The sequence below is a fragment of the Malaya genurostris genome, chromosome 3 (assembly GCF_030247185.1).
Source record: "Malaya genurostris strain Urasoe2022 chromosome 3, Malgen_1.1, whole genome shotgun sequence".
In the NCBI taxonomy this organism is placed as follows: domain Eukaryota; kingdom Metazoa; phylum Arthropoda; class Insecta; order Diptera; family Culicidae; genus Malaya; species Malaya genurostris.
Window position 1 is genome coordinate 294,005,656 of NC_080572.1, and position 24,275 is coordinate 294,029,930.

General features: G+C 38.6%; 1 protein-coding gene across 3 annotated transcripts in view; it reads right to left on the bottom strand.

Moving 5' to 3' along the window:
• The window catches only part of LOC131438776 (RNA-binding protein Musashi homolog Rbp6), a 1,824,137-nt gene that overhangs the window by 114,381 nt on the left and 1,685,481 nt on the right, over nt 1–24,275 (bottom strand). For all 3 annotated transcript variants that reach the window (XM_058609032.1, XM_058609031.1, XM_058609030.1), the window contains exons 9-10: nt 12,322–12,404; nt 6,186–6,270 (exon numbers count right to left, since the gene is read on the bottom strand). In XM_058609032.1, the coding sequence (XP_058465015.1) occupies nt 6,186–6,270; nt 12,322–12,404 (168 nt within the window). The remainder of the gene's footprint in view (nt 1–6,185; nt 6,271–12,321; nt 12,405–24,275) is intronic.

The following is a 24,275-nucleotide window of genomic DNA, read 5'->3' on the forward strand; positions in this document are numbered from 1 at the left end:
TGTTAACAATCTTGTTTGTGTTTTTTTTTCTAACGAGACATCAATTTTGTGAATATACATTGCAGTTTATAAAGGAATTGCATATTCAGTCAATATGTCAATCTGTCAATCTGTCAATCTGTCAATCTGTCAATCTGTCAATCTGTCAATCTATCAATCTGTCAATCTGTCAATTTGTCAATTTGTCAATTTGTCAATTTGTCAATTTGTCAATTTGTCAATTTGTCAATTTGTCAATTTGTCAATTTGTCAATTTGTCAATTTGTCAATTTGTCAATCTGTCAATTTGTCAATTTGTCTATCTGTAAATCTGTCGATCTGTCAATCTGTCAATCTGTCAATCTGCCAATCTGTCAATCTGTCAATCTGTCAATCTGTCAATCTGTCAATCTGTCAATCTGTCAATCTGTCAATCTGTCAATCTGTCAATCTGTCAATCTGTCAACCTGTCAATCTGTCAATCGATCAGTCTGTCAATCTGTCAATCTGACCGATTGTCAATTTGTCAATTTGTCAATCAGTCAATTTGTCAATTTGTCAATCTGTCAATCTGTCAATCTGTCAATCTGTCAATCTGTCAATCTGTCAATCTGTCAATCTGTCAATCTGCCAATCCGTCAATCTGTCAATCTGTCAATCTGTCAATCTGTCAATCTGTCAATCTGTCAATCTGTCAATCTGTCAATCTGTCAATCTGTCAATCTGTCAATCTGTCAATCGATCAGTCTGTCAATCTGTCAATCTGACCGATTATTTTGTATATTTGAATCACTTTTTTGGAGCAAAATTAGCCAAAACGCCTGAGTTTCAGCTGCAACCCGTACCACTGGCCGGAACTAGATTGTTTTCGCATCGCAAACATCTGGATCGAATTAAAAACGATGGAATAGAAAGGACAGTAACGGGAGTTTAACCACGCGGCAGAAAAAACCAGTACACTGGTGAAGAAAACTCTCCTGAAGACATCCCCAGGGATGAAAAGTCCCAACGTTTGAGGCATATAATTACTTGTGCTATTACTTCCCGGCGGCCAGTGGTGGCACATCGCATCTGGGTCCCGAGAGGGGGTGAAGAAAAACGACGAAACAAGGGGCAGATTAAACGCGCGCAAAGTTGAACGCAACATTCTGCTACTTGCCGGTGGAAGCTGTTAAAATCTTGAGAAAGTGATTAAAAGAAAACCGCCCTGTTGGTTAGCTGCTGTAGGACTTAAGATGGGATAAAAAGGGTGCTTTATCCCTGTTGCTTTGTAGTGGTTCAGTACATGAAAGAAACAAACTTTAATCCGACAAAGTTTGCACTTATTTTTTTTTATCGGCGTAAGTTGGTTGTTATGTGTTTTCACAGATTATAGAAAAGTGGTAATATTTCACTTGCGATTCAATTGATTTGGGTTTTTCTCACTCTTTTAAACTGGAAGTTTTTCAACTTCGCACGAATTGGGTTAGTAGAATCGTGAACCGTAGGACACGTTCTAAATGAATCGCCATTGAAAGGGGCTACCCGTAGCTTGAATGAATCACGGTGGAATTCCTGCTGCTTCATCTAGAAGAGTAATACCAATTAATGGTTCATTGAGCAGAAGGGTCTTCCATCCTGAATTTTCTGTCGCTGTTACCGGTTTTTTTTTCTCGGTTTCTTTGTTTCATCACATATAATTGAAAACGAGATCAAAGCGGAAGCAATACAACTGGTGGCATTGTGCTGATGGAGTTTCATACTGCGCGTTGCTTTGTTGGCTCGTACCGTGTTTTCACCGGGAATGAACTGGGACAACCAGCGGAGCACTTCGCGGAAGTCTAATGTGCTTGTTTTTAAAGGGTTGAAGCCATATGAGGCTTGCCAATTTGGGTCCGATTTGAAAAATGATTTACCTTTCGAACAGATGTAGAATTTTTCAATTCAAACTACTTTTTCCTTGTTACTACTTTTCTAACGGGACGTCAATATGGATGACGAGATGGCTTATGTTAAGCATTGATAAATCAATTTGTCAATCTGTCAATCTGTCAATCTGTCAATCTGTCAATCTGTCAATCTGTCAATCTGTCAATCTGTCAATCTGTCAATCTGTCAATCTGTCAATCTGTCAATTTGTCAATCTGTTTTAATTCAGAGACAACAGTTTCAACCAGGTTAAAATTATGTAACTCGCACTTGCTACTAGTGTTTCTTCATCTTCTTTTGTCGTGAATACGACTTACTTTACTATGGGGTGCCTTTTCAAAATTTACCCTCTGAGAGAGTGATAAGTTTTTGATCGTGAATATCTCTTGTTGTATCTAACGAATCAACATAATTTTTGCTACATGCCATCGGAAATATGATCACAATTTTATGATAAAATTTTCAGTTGTGTGACATAATCTCAAATAGTTCAAAATTAAACTTTTCTGAAATGTTTGGTATAAACGAGTATCAAAGAGGATAATTCATATGGCGCGTTTGCCTTTCTCGTATTTTGAAAGCTCATAGCTCAGTGATCTGTGGAAGGATTTATATAATCTAACTACCAATAGAATCGAAATTTTTCAACTTAAACGTGCATAGCAACAGCATTGAATTATTTTAATAGTACACTATTGACAAACCGGTCTCATTTGACCCATGTCAACTCCAGCCAAACAGAACGCGTTCTGAGGAAGAGAAAAAAAATATCTGCTGCTGTACAACAAATCGTTCGAGAAAAATGTTCCGAAAAGTGGTGAATATCGTAGTGAGTTCTTCAATATGGTCCTTCTGAATGCTAGAAACGAATCCCTACAGCATATTGATAGTTTCTTTCAATAAATTATGCAAATCCGAAATGAAATAATCGACATTGAAATTCTATATGCGGCTTTTTTTATAGCCGTTAGGACCGCCCATTAGTGAAAAAGCTACAAACGAAATCACACAAAAGGAAATCTCTTAACAAAAATTGAATCAGTTTGGATTCTATCGCCACTGCGAGCAGATGTGTTTTGTGTCGTCTGCACAGCTAGTTTCGCTTCCGACAAGAGTGATTACGTCACAGCTGCCAGTCATTTCGATGGATGAATAAGCATCGTTGGAAAGCATTATAAAAAATCAGCCGTTCTAATGGCTCTAAAAGTTTTCTGAAGAACTATTAGGATGTGTTGTTCGCAAATCGAAAGAAAATATCCTCAGTTTAGTGCAAATGTAGAACAGTTTGGTTAGATTCTTGCACTTTTCGCTGTGTGAAATTCACAGTAATCGAGATCAAGTGAAGCCTTCTTTGTTTTTGCGAAAAATGTGGAAAAGGGGAATGCTTGCATAATTCATACAATTGATCAACTATTTGATATTCGGAAGTGTTAAGGAACATGTCATTTGTTTTCGTATTCACGACATCCAGTTATGTCTCTGACATTACCCACCCGCCTTTTTTTTCCTCTCTCTCTGTCCTCCCCACTCCGCTTCTTTGGCCGTGTAAAGTTCTGTAATCACTTGAGTTCGTTCTTTTTTTTGCCCGCTGCCGAAGAAGGATAAGGCGTTGTAATATCGCTCAGGGGAAACCGTACCAGCCATCTAATCCCGCACACATTCATTCTATCCTGACTCGGCAACGACTGCTATACCCCGTTGAGCCCCCCGAGGGTCGTAGAGAGTAAGCATACACAAGTGATGTAACTGGTGCTTTTCTTTTTTCTGCTTTTCTTCCTGCCTTTTTTTTCTTTGAAATTTGTGAGGGTCACACGTTGCTTCCGTGTGTACACAGTGCTTATTTGCGCTTCAACTCCTCCGGTGGAATTTACGGCCGCTGAGTTCTTCCGGCTCCTAATGCCTAACGTTTACAATCTACACGCACACATACATACACCCGTGAGCCGTACTTCCGTGAACTTCAGCTTGGTGTTTCCGGAATACCTTCAATACTTTTATTCGTCACTTTCATGTATATTTTTTGTGTGTGTTTCTGCTCTTTCCACCCCGTAGAACGCATTCCAATTCTCACACAAATCTCCCGTCAGATTTTCGCTTTTTATTACTACTGCTATAATATATACTTTTTTTTGTGTGTTGACACAAACAGAACAGAACAAATAAACAGAAAAGCGAGAGGAAAACTCTTAAAAAAAAACACAACAGTTGCTTACTTAGTCTGCTTTTCGCTTGAAGCGCGCTACTTTTCTTCTGTTTTCCAGCGTTCAAGTTACTTCGCCACTGTGAAACTTGGAATGGTTATATTTTTCTTCAAGATTTTTAATTTATTTATTTGCTCACTTACGACAAGTTTGTTTTCGGTTTGTTCTTACATGTTGGTAGATATTTATTTCTTTGAATTTACCACCGTGAGCACCGGTTCGGTCAAAAATCTCGTCAACCTCTGCATTTTTTCTTCTTCTTTCTCTTCTGCTAGTGTGTAAATCCAGTAATGAGACACTGAGTGATATTAGGAGGTGTGGCTTATCTACCGGCTCATCGGTCATGTTTCACCGGGTGAGCCGGCAGATTTAGCCCGAGACAAATCTGAATCTTCTGAATCAATATAATTTAATTAGTTAATTTGTGTGTGTTTTTCTTTCCGAAACGCGCTTTGATGTGCCCTCGATTCGCCATTGTTTTTTTTGTTTGTTTTGCGGTGCTCGTTTCGGTATTATTGTTTTTCATTTTTCCGAGTTTGCGTTGCGCGTCCTCCCGAGCATCGTTGGGCACAGATTGTGCTTCTAATTCTGTTTTACTTTCGTCTTAGGCAATCGTCGAGGAATCAACCATCCACAGCCACCGCCCCTCGCCGCTTGGCCACACACACACACACAGTGCTAAGTGCGAAAACCGGAATTAAATACGCTCTGTCGGGACCGTCTGCTAGTTTGAGTTTCGCAACTCTCCGAAGAAAGCAAAGAAAGTTTGTCCACTGTTCGTTCGTTGATTTTTATTGCAGGAGAGAGAAGCTGTTTATCTTTCACCAGCAGTATCTCGAAAGTAACTAAAACACGCGAATGATGATGGTTCTCGGGACGACCGCAGTTCTGCTGCTGCTGCTGTCGTCGTTGGTTGGACAAATGATTAACTAGAAAGCTTCGGGGTCTTCGTAACTTCGAGGGAAATAGCAGCCACTTTCTGTCAGCCACCGAAAGCGCCACAATAGCTTCGAGGGAGTTCTGAGGAAATCCACCAATTGGCGGGTTTTTTTTCTCTGCTGCTAAGGAGCTCTATCACTACTAGCACTGGACTGGGGCTGGTAGAAGTGAAAATGATTAAAAAAGTTTTTCACTTGTCCATCAAATTGATCACACAACTTGCAATCCAACCACGAAACCAATGAAAAATGTCCAATACAATCTATTCTGCCATTATCTGGCAAGCTGCTAACTAACTACTGCCATAAAAGCTTCTTGGAATGAGGTTTGTTTAAAATACTGTTTGATCTCGAGGTAAGTTCCTATACATCTGAAATCTACTAGAATCCTCCCGTTTGGTGGGGGATGTAAAATCTTCTACAGTTCTCAAATCTACTTGGCTTGGCAGTCTTTCCGGTTACATGATTTGTTTCGTTTTTGCTCAGTTTGGTTCTTCGTGTTCGCTAAATAAATATGCTATCTTACGGAACTAAAATTGTCTACCGAAGAACAAGAACGGAAAATCCTACGGGAACCTAGATATGTAAGTGCGAAAGCCCGCTCAGCCCCCTTACTGGGGTCGCTGCACCTGAATGATGGTGGTGGTTGGTTGTCAGAGACCGAGTGCCGCTGCCTGTAGTGGATAGAGAGCGGACAGATCCAAACCCTGGGCCCCCAATAGATCCCCGATCGGATAGGTCAACGTGGCCGTGGCTCGCGGTTGATTGTGAACCATGGCGGTGTGATGCGGTCTGAGACCGGCTGCTGCGGCATTGGCCGCGAACAACCGTTTATAGGTCAAATCCAACAGGGACGGGCTGGCGTGAGCGTACTGAATGATCGACGGGGAACCGGCCGTTGCGGAGAGGGGCAAAATGTGGGTGGTCGTGTGACCGGCGGCGGCTGCGGCGGCGGCAGCAGCAGCAGCGGCTGCCGCATGCTGACTCGTGATCGTAGCTGGCAATGGGTAAGGAGCATAGCGTAACGAGGCTGCTCCGTGTGCGGCAACGGCTGGAGCACTGGATGGACCCGCTCCGAGGCCGGACACGGCTCCGGCGGATAGGGCACTGGTGGTCGCGGTAGCGGACGGACCGGCACCACTATATACTACCAACTCACCGTATGTCCCACGTCCAGCGGTGCGCGTTTTCGCCAGGTTGGCTGGAAGCATCACTTCTTTGGGTTGGGCTTTTTTGCATTCGACCTGAAAGTAACGGCGAAAAAAATATACGTAAGAATAGGTATAGCAAAATTCTTGCAAGAAAATTCAGTCACATTTAGTATATTTAGTTGAATAAAAAAAACGTCCTTTTTCGATTCTTAGCAAGATAAAAAAAAGGTTCTAATATTGAATTTGATCTGCATCTAACGAGAAAAACAAATTGAAAAAATGACACGCGAAAAAGCTACCGCAGAGACTAAACTCGAACCCGTTTTTTCCGATTAGACTACCCTGCATGTGAAAACAAGGCGGGTGGGTAATGTCAGAGACATAACTGGATGTCGTGAATACGAAAACAACTGACATGTTCCTTAACACTTCCGAATATCAATTAGTTGATCAATTGTATGAATTATGCAAGCATTCCCCTTTTTCACATTTTTCGCAAAAACAAAGAAGGCTTCACTTGATCTAGATTACTGTGATGTTCACACAGCGAAAAGTGCACAAATCTAATCAAACTGTTCTAGATTTGCACTAAACTGAGGATATTTACCTTCGATTTGCGAGCAAGAAATCCTAATAGTTCATTAGAAAACTTTTAGGACCATTAGAACGGCGGATTTTGTGTGATTCTCTCCACCGTTGATTTTTCACCAATGCAAATGACTGGCAGCTGTGACGTAATCGCTCGTGTCGGAAGCGAAACTACCTTTGCAAACGACACAAAATACATCTGCTCGCATTGGCGATAAAATCCAAACTGATTCAATTTTTGTTAGGAGCTTTCTTTTAAGTGATTTCGTTTGTAGCTTTTTTACTAATGGGCGGTCCTAACGGCTATAAAAATAGCGCATAAAGAATTTTTATGCCGTTTATTTCATTTCGGATTTGCATAATTTATTGAAAGAAACTATCAATATGCTGTAGGGATTCGTTTCTAGCATTCAGAAGGACCATATTGAAGAACTCACTACGATATTCACCACTTTTCGGAACATTTTTCTCGAACGATTTGTTGTACAGCAGCAGATATTTTTTTTCTCTTCCTCAGAACGCGTTCTGTTTGGCTGGAGTTGACATGGGTCAAATGAGACCGGTTTGTCAATAGTGTACTATTAAAATAATTCAATGCTGTTGCTATGCACGTTTAAGTTGAAAAATTTCGATTCTATTGGTAGTTAGATTATAGAAATCCCTTCACAGATCACTGAGCTATGAGCTTTAAAAATACGAGAAAGGCAAACGCGCCTTATGAATTATCCTCTTTGATACTCGTTTATACCAAACATTTCAGAAAAGTTTAATTTCGAATTATTTGAGATTATGTCACACAACTGAAATATTTATCATAAAATTGTGATCATATTTCCGATGGTATGTAGCAAAAATTATGTTGATTCGTTAGATACAACAAGAGATATTCACGATCAAAAACTTATCACTCCCTCAGAGGGTAAATTTTGAAAAGGCACCTCATAGTAAAGTAAGTCGTATTCACGACAAAACCCGAAGAAACCGCCCAATTGACTAGAAGTGCCGAGTATGCTTCGCTGTGCTCGGGCGCCACGGAATTCAATTATAGTCATATCTCTTTGGAAAGCGCTCCGCCAGCAAACATTAGACGTCGTATTGCAAGTCTATCTTCACTCTCTGCTTTGCCGTCAGACGGTGATTTGAGATTTTGTTTTTACATCTGCGTCATCGTCTATTTCATGATCTCAGCTGATGTGTGGTTGAAGCAGTGACGATTATGATGGGAATTGATCTTTTAGTCAGTTGAACTGTTTCTTCATGTGTTTTCACATGCAGGTTAGTTTAATTAACAAAAAAAAAAAAAAATTCCGGAGAGGAGCAAGCTACGGGTTCGAGTTCCGTTTCCGTGATAACACTTTCGTGATTTTCATTTCATTCGATTCAATTCGTAGGGAGCCAAAACATTACTGATCACTCAATTTTCTCTAAAATGACTAGAAGGATTCAATTGAAAAATCTTCAGCAAATTTCGGGATTTTTTCGGACCCGATTTTCCATTTCAATAATAATCATGTACGACGAAATCTACGTGAAACTCGATTACAAATCCTTGCCGGGACCACAATATTATACGGCGCGAGAAGGGCAAGTGTTAAACCAGTCCGAGACATCGATTGCAGTCGAAAAATTTGGTAAGAAAGCTATGGTCTGGCAAGCAATTTGTAGCTGCGGTAAGATTTCGAAACCCTTCATCACCACTGCTTCAATGAACAGCGAAATATACAACAAGGAATGTTTACAAAAACGACTTCTACCCATGATTCGAAGCCACAAGGATCCTGTTGTCTTCTGGTCAGATCTTGCTTTTTGCCACTACTCGAAATCAACGGTAGAATGGTATACTACCGAAAATGTCACGTTCGTCCCAAAAGACATGAATCCACCAAATTGCCCCCAATTTCGACCAATTGACTAATTTTGGGCATTAACGAAGGCACATCTTAGGAAACATGTCTCGGCAGCCGAAACCATTCAACAGTTCGAAAAAGATTGGAAAAAAGTGTGAAAACTTGTCGCCAAATAGTCTATACGGAATTTAATGAGGAACGTTTGCAAGAAGGTGCACCAGCTAGTCTACAGGGTCCAGCACTCGAAGTGTAACCAACTTCAGACCTTTGAGCCTGGCGTCAAGGTAAATGCGACATATTATCGGGAAAGTATTCTGGAGGTTGCTTTGAAGCCGTGGGCAGACAAACATTTCGGTGGCAGACCATGGACGTTTCAGCAGGACTCGGCACCGTCTCACAAAGCTCGAGTGAACCAAGAATGGCTGAAAAACAACGTTCCGAACTTCATCACGTCCACACAATGGCTCTCGAATTCACCAGATGCGAATCCAATGGATTATTCTCTTTGGGCCATTTTGGAGAGCAAAGTCAGAACTAAAAGATACACCAGTGTCGAGGCGCTGAAAAAAGTTATTATCCGCAAGTGGGCTAAAATACACCTGCAAGTCACATTCGGGCAGCTTGCGATTCGTTTTTTGACCGTCTCAAGGCCATAGTCAAGGCAAAAGGTGGTCATATCGAGCAAAAGTGAATTGATTCTGAATTTTGTATTATTTTTACACATTTTGTACTTTGAATTAAGTAAAAGTAATTTTCCAAACTGAATTTATGGCCTTTTTAATTGGTTACACTTCGAGTGCCGGTCCCTGTACAATGGCTAAGTAGCAAATGTTGAGAATAATATTCTGTTGTTGTAGTCTAATATTAACAGTATATCGAATAAAATTTGAATATCTAACACTTGTGAATTATTCACAGCGAAACCAAAGTGCGTCCATACTTCTGGAACAGTCTTTATCGAAACTGAAAACATTTAGGAAAAGCTTATTTCGTACAGTTTTTATTCGGCATTCATAACCGTGCGAAAAAAGTATTGTCCATAGTTAGGACTTGAACCCACTATTCATGGAACTGTTCTGCCGTTGAGCTACCGTGGAGATGAAGGGAAACAATTTTTCACTTAATGAAGTAAAACATCGTCGTTTTGGACTGGATTCGTTTTTTTTGTCGTGAACACGACCTACTTTACTATTGGGCGCCTTTTCAAAATGTACCCTCTGAGAGAGTGATAAGTTTTTGATCGTGAATATCTCCTGTTGTATCTAACGAATCAACATAATTTTTGCTACATGCCATCGGAAATATGATCACAATTTAATGATAAAATTTTCAGTTGTGTGACATAATCTCAAATAATTCAAAATTAAACTTTTCTGAAATGTTTGGTATAAAAGAGTACCAAAGAGGATAATTCATAAGGCGAGTTTGCCTTTCTCGTATTTTTAAAGCTCATAGCTCAGTGATCTGTGGAAGGATTCATATAATCTAACTAGGAATAGAATCGAAATATTTCTACTTGAACGTGTATATCAACAGCATTGAAGTATTTCAATATTAAAAAACCTGTCTAGGTCGTCAAATGGTTAGATAACTAGAACGGCGTCGACTGGGTGCTATCGCCTTCTGCGTTAGTAGCAGAATGAGAGGGTGCGAAATGGCTTGTAGTTTGAAGCTCATCTTAAAGTGCAATATTTTTGGTAATATATTGCCACATGTGGTTCTGTTGTTTGTTGCATTATTTGTTATATATTGAATCGAATTATATTACATTGTATTATATATTGTTATTATTATTATTATTATTATTATTATTATTATTATTATTATTATTATTATTATTATTATTATTATTATTATTATTATTATTATTATTATTATTATTATTATTATTATTATTATTATTATTATTATTATTATTATTATTATTATTAGTATAATTATTATTATGATTAACAAAGAAATATTATATTTCCTGCAGTACTGCGACGAAAGAAGAGCATAACTTACACTGCGACATTAACTGTTATACATTGTATCATCGCATATTATTTCATATAGTATCTTCTGTTATGTTATATTATAGTGTGCTATATTATATTATATTATACTGTGTTATATTATGTTATATATTATTACATTACATTATATTATATTATGTTATATCATAGAGAACAGATATCCAACAGACATTCATACGTGCAAAGTCGTGTGCAACGGTGATTTTTAGCGGATTTTCACTTGTATGCTTTACACAGCTTGTTAAAAAAGTTTGTACTAGCTTGGTAGTATACTGCATTGCATTAAATTATGTTATATTATATTATTTTATATTATATTATAAAATATATTATATTATAAATTATAGGCGGGTTTAAGCTGGTACAGCGAAATTCTTTATTATATGGCCGGATGTTCTTGCTGGAAGGCGCCGGGTCCTCAAAACCCATTTTGGCCTTCTTAACAGCAATTATATGGAAGCTATCTGATAATCAAATTCGGATCTACTGTAAGTCTACCCGCATACATTGGTAATGCCTTGAACTGATGGTGGCTTCAAACATACATACATACATACATACATACAGTACACTATCGAAAAACCTGTCTCATTTGACCCATGTCAGCACCAGCCAATCAGAACGCGTTTTGATGAAGCGAACAAAACATCTGCTGCTGTACAACAAATCGTTCGAGAAAAATGTTCCGAACAGTGCTTAATATCGTAGAGAGTTCCACAATTTGGTCCTTCTGAAAGGCAGGAATGAATCTCGTACAGCATCCTGATAGTTTCTTTCAATGAAATGCAAATCCAATAATAATGCAAATGAAATTATCGACATTAAAAATCTGTATGCGGTTATTTTTAAAACCGTTAGGACAGCCCATTAGTGATAACGCTACAAACGAAATCACGTTAAAAGAAACCTTTTAACGAAAATTGGATCAGTTTGGATTATATCGCCACTGCTAGCAGATCTATTTTGTGTCGTTTGCAAAGCTAGTTTCGCTTCCGACAAGATCGATTACGTCACAGCTGCCAGTTGTTTGCATTGGTAAAAAGCAACGAAAAGAGGACAACGGTGGAGAGCATCACACAAAATCAGCCGTTCTAATGACTCTAAAAGATTTCTAAAGAACTATTAGGATTTCTTGCTCGCAAATCGAAGGTAAATATCCTCAGTTTAGTGCAAATATAGAACTGTTTAGATTTGTGCACTTTTCGCTGTGTGAAATTCTCAGTAATCTAGATCAAGTGAAGCCTTCTTTGTTTTTGCGAAAAATGTGAAAAAGAGGAATGCTTGCATAATTCATAAAATTGATCAACTAATTGATATTCGGAAGTGTTAAGGAACATGTAAGTTGTTTTCGTATTCACGACATACAGTTATGTCTCTGACATTACCCACCCGCCTTTTTAAATTTTAATTTTTGTACTGCCCTTTGTGTTGCTTCAAATTGCATTTAACTTTCACACACTCATCAAACTTTTCCTTCTCAGAGTAGATATGTTTGGGGATTATACTGTCTCTTTCATCGATGTTATTTATGAGCAGTTGACGTTCTGTGTTTAAGATATACTATAAACTTAATTTCGAACTCGTTAAAAAAGAAAATCATTACCAACAGTCTCGGAATTTTCCACAGCTCAATCAGTAATCGAAAATTAAACTTCTCCTGCGTTACACACACACGTTACTGGATCACTTACCATTTTGTTATTGATTTCGTGGAAGTGAATTTCGCAAACTTTATCCACCACGTCTTCGCTCTGAAATGTGACGAATCCAAAACCTGCAACGGAAGAGAAGCGAGAAAAACTTAGATTAGTTTCATTTTGTTTTTGTTTTTTTTTTGTTTCGTTCTGTTGGCACCTTTGCAGGTCTTTGCTAAGTGTAAAGCGATTTCCTTGTTCCCGTCCCGAAAAACTCCCGGAAAACAACAACTTTAATGACTGTTAATGATGTCACTTTCCGAACTAAGCAGCTAGCAGTCGCGTGGTGAGAAAGTTTGCTCGGTCGCTCCGTGCTCGCCGCTGCCGGTTATCACTTTATTTAGAAAATGGCTTTTCCCGGGGTGTTCGGTTCCTTTTGCGAGCTGCGAGTATGACGCCAATTTTGATGTTTATCGAAGTACTTAAAAAGTAATTTTATGCACATACTTTCTATCCGGGTTCGGTGTTGAGGGGGAAGGGGGGATAAGGACGCGGATCGTGTGTTGAGTTTCTTTGCTTTTTTCTTCGCAGAGGAGCTCTATCGGAATAATCTTGAGGCTAGTTATGGCGGAAGTTGTACCTTTTTGTAGCCCTAGAAGTTTTATGACTCTGGGAGAACTTTCACGCATTTACGTTTTCCACGGGGTCTCGATTGGGGGCAGATGAGCATTCCAGTGAGGGTAAAGCATTCATGGTTGGACAATTTTTGTGGTACCGGGTACCGGATTAATTATTTTTAAATTGTTTCTGTCATCATTGTCCCGATGATGATGATGATGATGCTGCAGACAGATGAATTCCAATTACTGCTTGAACTTTTTTCATTCCCTGATTTGGCCGAAATATATTGCTCAGAATGTAAACTGAAATGTCCCAAACAGAACGGACTGAAAACTTAAAGTGTCCCCTTCCTCGTTTCCCACTCCATCAAGTGCTTCGAACCTGCACGCAACTCTGGTGCACTCAACCGGAAAACTGCACAATACTGAATTTATTCAACCGCTCAGGAAAACTTGTGCAAACACACAGCAGAAGAAATCACTCTTCCGTTCATAATTGTCCTCAAACAGAATAGCTTTCTGTTGCTCACTTGTTGTTCTGTATGCATGTGTGTTATTTGCAGCCCCCCGCTTTCTGGACCCCACCTGACCCCCAACCCGATCACGGAGTTCAACTTCGGAGACGAGCAGGAATCCACTTGACTGGCGACCGGCCGATATCGTTCAAAACCGGAATGTTTCAGGAAAGCTTCTGAACACACCATTCCAGAAGGTCTTGGAGATCCCGGAGCCGTTTTGTGGCGGGGGCGGGGGCGGGGGGGGGGAAACTTTGTCCCATGCTGCTGACCCGATAGCTGCTAGGTTCACGACACCGTACCGGGCCGGCCGGAAGGTGTTTTGGCGCAGAGGAGCGAAGAGAGTGATGAAACTGTCGTCAAACCGACCGACTTGGGCGCTGGGCTGAGCTGGGCACACATCATGCAGTGAAACATACGTGCACAAAAAAAAACATTTTTTCCAAATGGAAAAATTTCCATAAAAGCTTTTGTTGAATTATTTTACTATTACTTCTTATCTTGATGAAAACCGTTCGTTTCTCGGTTCACTTTGCAACCGGCAGCCGCGGCGGCAGTCAGCAGTGTTTCGCAATTCGCTTTGTAGCACCTACCCGCGACCCATCGCACGGTGGCTCAGCTTCTGCGTTGGGCCGCCCACCATCCCCCTCCGTCACCCCCTCCGTCCTCGACTCGCATATACCGAACACAGACACACGTTTGCCCGGTTTGCCATATGAAAATTGCTTTTATCAACAATAAAATGTATTTTTAGGAGATTCTTATTTCTATTGTGTTATTCGCTCTCTTCAACGGTTGGGATTCTTTTGTTGTGCGCCCGAATGTTCGCTTCGAGTTTTTTTTTCGTATGCTACTTTTCAAATTTTTGTTTCCCGGGGAAGAAGAATCAGTCACAGCGGTCGGGGTTTCAGCGCGGTTGTTACGATACTGGGTTCGGGCTGCCGACATTTGGTGCACAAAAGGAAAAAAAAAACAAAAAGAAAAAGAATCAGAGCCGACAGGAGAGATGAAATGGAAAAATGTAACTTGGCTCTGACGATTGCGTCACCGTGTTGCCGCGAGCACTCAGGAAGAATGGCAACTTCACTGGAGGCGAATAGAACAAAGATTTTCTCGTTGGGTCTGTTTTTGGGTGGAGGGGGGGGGGGGGGATAGTATGCCAAGGATGCGTCACCCACAGACACACACACTTGCAACACCATTAGCTTCTTCAATCAGAGTCCTGCGGATGACGAGAAGGAGGTACCGCCGCGTTTGCAGAAGTGCGTTGCATACGTAATTTGCAAATTGAGTGGTTTCAAAACCGAGCTCATTGGGTTTGTTAGACATTTCAAAATTGGAAATTCGTTCCAAGTGGCAATATGTGACATTGAAAGCTATCACAAGCTCAGGTTGTTACACTTTTCATAGCAAAATATTGGAACTTCTTAGTGTCAATAACTAAGATCGTAGCACATGCCATGAAATGGTTCCTTACGGAAAGATTTCCATTGAAACATAATTTTCAAATTCTACTAACAGGAATGCAATATAAAGATTTTGCTAACCCATAAAAAGATAATTACCATTAAATCAGCTTTTGCATTTATGCATGCTATTAACTAGGGTTTTTTCTAAATGCAGCTGAATTCATTTATTAACTTTTTTTTTCAAAATTGTGTCTACTAAAGACTGTCCCAGAAAGTATGGACGCACTTTGATTTCGCTGTAAATAATTCACAAGTGTTAGATATTCAAATTTTATCCGATATACTGATAATAATAGACTACAACAACAGAATATTATTCTCAACATTTGCTACTTAGTCATTGTAGACCAGCTGGCGCACCTTCTTGCAAATGTTCCTCATTGAATTCCGTACAGACTTCTTGGCGACAAGTTTTGACACTTTTTTCCAATCTTTTTCGAACTGTTGAATGGTTTCGGCTGCCGAGACATGTTTCCTAAGATGTGCCTTCGTTAATGCCCAAAATTCCTCAATTGGTTGAAGTTGTGGGCAATTTTGTGGATTCATGTCCTTTGGGATGAAAGTGACATTTTTGGTAATATACCATTCTACCGTTGATTTCGAGTAGTGGCAAGAAGCAAGATCTAGCCAGAAGACAACAGGATCCTTGTGGCTTCGAATCATGGGTAGAAGTCGTTTTTGTAAACATTCCTAGTTGTATATTTCGCTGTTCATTGAAGCAGTGGTGATGAAGGGTTTCGAAATCTTACCGCAGCTACAAATTGCTTTCCAGACCATAGCTTTCTCACCAAATTTTTCGACTGCAATCGATGTCTCGGACTGGTTTAACACTTGCCCTTCTCGCACCGTATAATATTGTGGTCCCGGCAAGGATTTGTAATCGAGTTTCACGTAGGTTTCGCCGTCCATGATTATGCAGTTCAAATTTAAAGCAAGAATCGTATTGTACAGCCTTCGAACCCTCGGCCTGATCGATGCTTCTTGTTTCGGACCACGTTTTGGTTGTTTCTGCTTCTTATAGACTCGAAGGTTCAAACGTTATTTAGCACGAAGAACATTTGACTTCGAAGTGCCCACTTTTTTGGCCACATCCCGAACTGAAACCTCCTTCTTTTGCTCGAACGCCTTCGGTATACGTTTATCCAACTGAGGGTTAGCAGGACCTTTTTTTCTACCCGTTTTCGGTTTATCCTCAAAGGTGTTATCCTCACCGAACTTCCCGATTGCATTTCGCACGGCTTTTTCACTTATTCCTTCCATTTTTGCTATCTTTCTTAGTGACAGTCCGCGTTCTGTGCACCATTTGTACACAATTTTTCGACGTTGTTCTGCTGAAAGGCATTTCGAAACAAACTAATGAAAACGAATAAACAACTGCACAAGAAGCGTGTAGACAACAGGACGTAGCCATAAAAATTGACAGATTCTGAACCATTGAGAAATGGCAGCGGTTTTTGGTTGCGTCCATACTTTCTGGGACAGTCTATAATAATTTATTAAATTTTCCTACAAAACGAAAAACAAGCCGTGCATTCTGTTTAAATTTAGCTATCTAATAACCATTTAATGAATATTCAGCCGAACGTTTCGCCGCAACCGCCTTATATCAGAAAAATGGCACCGTCCGATTATCAGTTATTAAAATTGATATAGAGCAATTCTACGCAAAATCTTACATCGAAATGGCAAAATTATGGCACGACCCCTAGTGTGATCGGTATGACAAATAAAATTGATTTTCCACTGATTTAGAGATTTTTTTTCTCATAAATACGTTTATCTCATAGGCAATATATATAAATTTTTCTTTGCTGTGGCATCCACAATACATAGTACTTTAAACCTAATACATTTCGAATATCATATTAGTATGTTGGTATTCATTAGTTAATCTAAACACTGTTTTTATCAAGCGAGTTGCTATTTTAAATTACATTAAATAAAGTACACTTATTTTGTACATGATCTTATAACTATTTCAGGTTTGTTTGTATCAGTTCATCACTTTCATTCAATATCATATAGTTAGCTATTGGTTGAACTCATGGAAGAGAAAACAGTCTAACATAAAATAAAATTTAAATTGGAACGCCAATGGATTTAATGAAATGATAAAGAAGTTTCATGTATGTAAGGTCACGACAAGCAAGAATGTCGCGAACTGGAACATTGGATAGTCAACCATGAGTACGCAAGGAATTTATTAGTTGAGATCTGACATCACGATACTCCACGCATGTCCAAACGACATGATCAATATCGCGATAACCTTCGCCACAAGCACAATGATTAGTTTCGGAAAGTCCAATTCGAAGGATATGTGCATCTAACGTGTAGTGATTAGACATGAGTCTGGACATCACACGATTGAAGTCCCTACTCACATCCTGTTTCCTAAACCATGCTTTAGTCGATATTTGAGGAATATTGAGTGCATCCACCGACGCAGATCATCTTTATCCCAAGAAGCTTGCCAGCTAGCAAGTGTTCTTTGGCGAGACGCGCTATAGGATTCGTTGAAAGCAGTCGGTCTCTCATAAATTTCACCCTCAATAGCACCACGTTTGTTTAAAATATCGGTTCTTTCATTGCCTGGAATGGAGCAATGAGCTGGGATCCAAACTATTGTGATTTGATAATTATTGTTCAATATGTCGTTCAGGCACTGTTTTATTTTGCCTAAGAAAATGGTTTAGAGATTTCTTTCACTCAAGACTAATTTTTGAGAAGAGCGTATTTGTTTAAGGCCATCGTCCAAGTGCCATGCGCGCGGGTGATTTTAGGAATTTTTCGATGGAAATTTTGAAAAATTTGCCAACACTGAAAACATACAGACATTTGAAATTTTTTTTATCTATCTGCTGGACAAAAATGGCTGAAAAATTGAGAGAATTTTCCGTGTGTTATCAAAAATAGCTATGAAAAATGAGTGATTTTGTGATCGTTTACAATTCTTTGGAAAAATAATGCGATGATATGATAAATTTTTCAGGCTGCAAGGATTTCACTAGGACACATTTTCGGAAAAGCTTTCCATGCTTTTCATGGAAAATAAATGAATTTCATATAGCCGATTTCGTTGTATTTTGACTATTAGGAGGTACTGAATGAAATACAAATTATTTCGCAACGATGCTAATCTAATTTATAAATGAAATAATGTTCGAAAGTTCGGTGAAGTTTTACAAGTTTTCCACAGAATAAGATTAATCCGAATTTTCCAGCCATTTTTGCCCTGCAGATAGATAAAAGTTTTTCAAAGGTCAGTATGTTTTTGGTTTTGATAAATGTTTCAAAATTTTTATCGAAAATTGCCTAAAACCACCCTCGCGCATGGTACTTGGACGATGGCCCTAAACCACGTCATTTCTGAACGATTATAAACCAAAATCTACAGGTTCTTCAAAAATTGTGTCTAATAAGAAGTTGTAGGTAATCAATAGAAAGTTGAAATAAAAAGGTTAACTCACCCAGTTTTTCCAAAAATTAAAAATTAAATTTATTTTACGAAATTTTTACTTATTCCACAACACGATTTTTCTTATTTTATACCACAAAAAACATCCAGTTACAATGAAACTGATGAATATTTAAAAACAAGTATGAGAGATGATCGATAAAAAAGTTTCCCAAAGAAAAACTGTTTCACGATTTTTGAAAAAACAATGTTTTGATGGGAATAAGTGTGTCTGGGCAATGAAATATTAGTTCAATGAAAAAGTCCGTAGAAAACTTTTTTTTCCTAAATGCAGTCGTTTTCAAGTTATATGAGAAACAAAATCGAGAAAGTGAACATTTCATGAGAAGACGCATATTTATAAATTGATGTGCTTTTTTATTAAATTTATTATTTTTGGAATCCCTATGAAATTATGAATGAATTATTCTATGACATCGAGCCAATGAGAGCAGTTATTTTTGAGATATTTTGAAAACAAAATCGAAAAAATATTACCTGGTTTGTAAGAATATACAATTTTTTTTCATAAATTAAGTTCGGTTTTTCACAATCAATAATAAGGCGAACTGTATTCAAGTTGTAATGTGCAATATCGATGATATAATTTGTGAAAAGTAATAACACAATTGCCGTTTTGCAAGCCAATACTTATTACAGGTATTTATTTTCATATTTTATTAATCTTAGAAATTACATAGTCTGCTTTTTACTTAACTAACCTTTAAGCATTTTTTTTGCAAATTTATATATAATATAATAGCTCACTTTTGTGTATGTTGAAAATGATTTCGCAACAATTTTATTTTTTATTATTGGAATGAAGCAATGATATTTTTGTGTACCTTGACTCATCATTGTTTGTTGATACCTTTCCATTCTACAGCACAACGAGAACAATTGCTGTGAAATTGTCTTGATTACTTTTAGAAGCCCAATTGTATAAAGCTTTCGCATTTGTTATTGGATGTTCATGTTCTTTTGCCATTATTTGCATTCGCGGAGATAACAATCCTTTGTTCTTACCGGTGAATTACACAGTAATTTTTTCTAATGTTCTCTACAATCAATTTGATAGGAATAGATACATTGATTCCAGCAATACCTTTGTTAAATACCTCTACATTTTGATTCCTCAAATCATCCGCCAGATCACTGTCTTGGGAGGATGCTGAGATGAGTGAAGCTGCTGATGGTATTTTTTCTGAATTGTTTCACGTTGTTGTTCACTAATTTCCTTGCAACTTGACGTTATTTTGTGGAATAAAATAAGGAAAATTGTTCGGTGGAATTTCAAAAAATTAACTTAATTTTTGATTCTGAAAAAATTTGAAGATATTTTTTTCCGTGTGTATTGTTTTAGAAATTTCAATTGATCATCTAACCTTCTACTTAGATAAATTTTTTTGTAGAACCTGTAGATTTTGAGTTACAATTGTTTCCAAATAATGTGGCTTAATTCATAAAATTGAGTGTAAAAATCTCTAAATTTTTTTCTCAATATAGGAAATATAATATTTAACATTCGACATTCGACATTCGACATTCGACATTCGACATTCGACATTCGACATTCGACATTCGACATTCGACATTCGACATTCGACATTCGACATTCGACATTCGACATTCGACATTCGACATTCGACATTCGACATTCGACATTCGACTTTCGACATTCGACATTCGACATTCGACATTCGACATTCGACATTCGACATTCGACATTCGACATTCGACATTCGACATTCGACATTCGACATTCGACATTCGACATTCGACATTCGACATTCGACATTCGACATTCGACATTCGACATTCGAATGTCGAAATGACTTTTGACTTTAGACTTTAGACTTTAGAGTTTAGACTTTAGACTTTGGACTTTAGAGTTTAGAGTTTAGAGTTTAGAGTTTAGACTTTAGACTTTAGACTTTAGACTTTAGACTTTAGACTTTAGACTTTAGACTTTAGACTTAAGACTTTAGACTTTAGACTTTAGACTTTAGACTTTAGACTTTAGACTTTAGACTTTAGACTTTAGACTTTAGACTTTAGACTTTAGACTTTAGACTTTAGACTTTAGACTTTAGACTTTAGACTTTAGACTTTAGACTTTAGACTTTAGACTTTAGACTTTAGACTTTAGACTTTAGACTTTAGACTTTAGACTTTAGACTTTAGACTTTAGACTTTAGACTTTAGACTTTAAACTTTAAACTTTAGACTTTAGACTTTAGACTTTAGACTTTAGACTTTAGACTTTAGACTTTAGACTTTAGACTTTAGACTTTAGACTTTAGACTTTAGACTTTAGACTTTAGACTTTAGACTTTAGACTTTAGACTTTAGACTTTAGACTTTAGACTTTAGACTTTAGACTTTAAACTTTAAACTTTAGACTTTAGACTTTAGACTTTAGACTTAGACGATTTTCGTCTTGCGACTTTCGACTTCCTACATTCCACATTTACACTGAGGTCTTAGGAATTTTTAAGTAACGGTTACAAAATCTCTCAAAGCCTTAGATATTGGATCAGATCTCGACGTTTTATGCATTTCCAAGACATTTTTCATAAAAATTTCCGAAGTTACGCTGTTTTATCTTTGTCCGACCTCCGGTTCCGGAATTACAAGGCAATGTGTAGAAATCTATAAAAAAAATTCACAATAAATTTTCTCGGAAATATCTTAGCCGATTTTCACAAACTAAGAAACAAATAAAAGGTCTTAGATTTTTTTTTATAAAGTCTCCGAAAAGTTGTTTCAGATCCTACTTTGGATTCCGGTATTACAGCGCGAGAAGTGAAAAATTTTCAATTTCATGAGGTTAGTTATGTTAGTTAGTGGGTATATAAATCAACTTTGGGAATACTAGTGCCCGGTTTTCGTTTCCGAAAGCACCGGTAATTGTGATGAAAAGCTACAAAAACTGAACCCACTTCGATTTATCAGAAACGGGTAAACTGATTTTCAAAAATCATGATTCAAACTAAAGCAATTTTATCCAGATCCGACGTTCGGTTCCGAAATTATAGGGCAACAAATATCGAAACTTTCATACTGTCATACAAAATAATGCAAAATCGGTACACATCGTTACGTGCTGGTACGGAAGAAGAAAACTCCACTGTTCAATTGTGCTTTGTTCAATTGTGTATAGTGTGCAGGGTTGCCACATTCAAATCTATACTAACTTGACATAACTGTTCACAAATTGAAAAGGTGGTGGTAGTTTTCATTAAAAGAAAGTTTTTGGTTTTATTCAAGTTTGAAAAAAAAAAATCTTGATATAATTTTCTAGTGATGTTTTTGAAAATATGAGTAATATGAGAAAGGTGTCAATACACCACTAGGTGGATTAAAATAGGCTTTTATGAATATGGATATTTGAAAAATATCCGTGACTTATGTATAAATATAGAAGACAAAATAAACAGCCGGGTGGGTAATGTCAGAATCATCACCGGATGACGTGAATATGAATAGAGCTGACAAGCTTCCTTCACACTTCTGAATATAAAAAATCGCTTGGTGCAAGGTCCACTTCTCTGTTTCCGCATCTTGTGCGAATTCCATTAATATCGACTCTAGTATTTCAATGTAGAAACAATCAAATAAAATTTTCTGGGATCGATTTTTGGTTCTTAGAAGAGCAAAATTGTGACATTGCCTCTATGTTAAACAAGTTCGATGGTATTTTCTTGAAGTAGCCAAAAAGAATCTTTTTCTTCAGATGGTTCAAGAAAATGAGTAAAACCAAATTTTATACACTAAATCAAAACAATTGCGAAAGCATATTGCATAATCGATGTGCTTTACTCAAATTATTAATTCGATTTAACATGTTAATGCTGGAGTGACGGCTTCTTCTGGGTTTAGAATGAGTTTACCAGCTTTGTTTCATAAACCGTACGGAATTTTATGACATTCGAAATTTAATTCGACACCCTTCCTCCTACGCAAATACCATTCTGAGCTTCCCGATTACCACAAAAATTGCGCGTTTTGTCTGCCATCATCAATCAAACGCCTCCCCCCCCCCGCTTCCCCCAAATACGGGAAGACGTGCTGAGTAATTAGAATCATCAGCTACAACCCAAACAGCCAAATAACAAGTGACTAATAAGTTAAACTGGCGCTCGCTAATGGCAATCTGCTCAATTGCTGCCAATAAAAGTCGCCCTCAATCAAAAGGTCACGACCGAACAAGCGGGGGGGGGGGGGGGGTGGGTAGAAGGGTGGGGGTGGTTGGTCCGAGCATTTCCCTAATCAACAAATGTCTGTTCGCTGCTTTATCATAAACCAACAGAAGTGGTCCCGCGATTTGCATAAAAAACTTTCGCCCGAATTCCCGCGTCTTGTTATTTTCCAACAGCCGGTTAGTTACCCCTCCCCCCACCTCCCCCTCTTCACTCCTATTCCTTCAACACCAAAAAGTCGCTCCAATCGATTTTGCCGGCCGGCTGGTTGATTTGTGATTTATTGTTTCCCAGATTTGTGCCCGCTTCTTATTAGGATTCCTTACGAGCCTGAGCTGGTAACTGGATTCTACGGATTCAGGAGGACGGATTTCCATTTTCTCTCTCGCTTGGTTCCTGGAAAGGACGGAAGGAAAATATGCAGCCTGACTGTAATTAATTGTATTCATTCGTGGATTAGCATCGCGAGTGGCGATTCCAAGGCGGGAATAAATTATAGATAAAATCACTTTTGCTTCTTTATCGTACCGATGGGAATTACGGCAACATCATCGTCATCATCGAATTCCTTGCCGAACGGGAGGCAGGCAGGCACCCGGACTCGGACGAAACGTGGAAAAATTATGCTTCCTGGCATTATTCAGGATTTTCGTTGCGTCGCTCGATCAGTGTTTGAAATTCAGACGAATGACGCCCGTTCCGAAGGTCGCCGCCATTCGAACAAAAAAAAAACTGGCGCACTGGTGGGAGTCAAACGAAAATATTTCCTTCTCGTAACAAATCGATTTATCCATCTTTTCATGTTTTCTTTTTCGGTTTTAAATCCCTCGAGCAACCCTCGGTAGATTGCCGTCGCATCGGCTCAGCTGCGACTGACGGGTGGACGAACAGAAGGCAGGATGCTGTTCCCGATTGGAAAGTGTCATTGGCAGATAAATTTACGCCTCCGACGGTTGTTGTACATATCCTTCCCTGTCACAATGGGACGCCCCCGAAATACCCGGATAGACACGAGGGCATTGAGGCAAAATTGGTTTGAGACCTGGCCAAAATGTAGTCACCCGCAGCTCAAGTCTCCAAGATCGACCGGGGAACAGCGGGAAGCGGCAAAAGAAGTGTCACGTTGGCGACACTGGGAACGGGAGATAGAAATTCAATAAATATAATTTGGTCTATTTGTTATTGTTTTTTCAAGAGCCCGGTGACGAGTTCTGGCTGCTCCGGTGTGCGATTCCATTGGATTGTCCCTTCGACGTGTTTTGCGTGCGTTTTTTTTCGTTGGATTCTGGGACGAGAAGTTAACGCCCAAATCTGTAACTGCAGACGGTTGAGGACGATATGATTTTTTTTCTGCTGCAAAGTGTCATTTCGAGTGGCTATGATGATAAATGGTCACAGTTGGCAGCAGAAGGCTATCGGTCATTGTTCGATTGAGTAAGTATTCGAACATTCTATCTCAGATTATACTGAAATTAATTTGATCCATTTGAAGGTGCCAAAACGTAACTAATGGCCGCCACCACCACTTTCCAGTGAATAATTTGTGCTTTAATTATTGTCGATTTTAATATATATTCTTAATGGATCCGACCGAAAAAGGCGTCCAGTAGGACAAATGTTTCCGACGGGGCTAACCGCAGATCGCGGGATGGAAAAATGTTTCAGTGAAACGGTTTATCTCGCGATGAAGTGACATCGCTTTCACCGGAATCAGGACCGATTTCATCCAATGTCTGTGGCCTAATGGA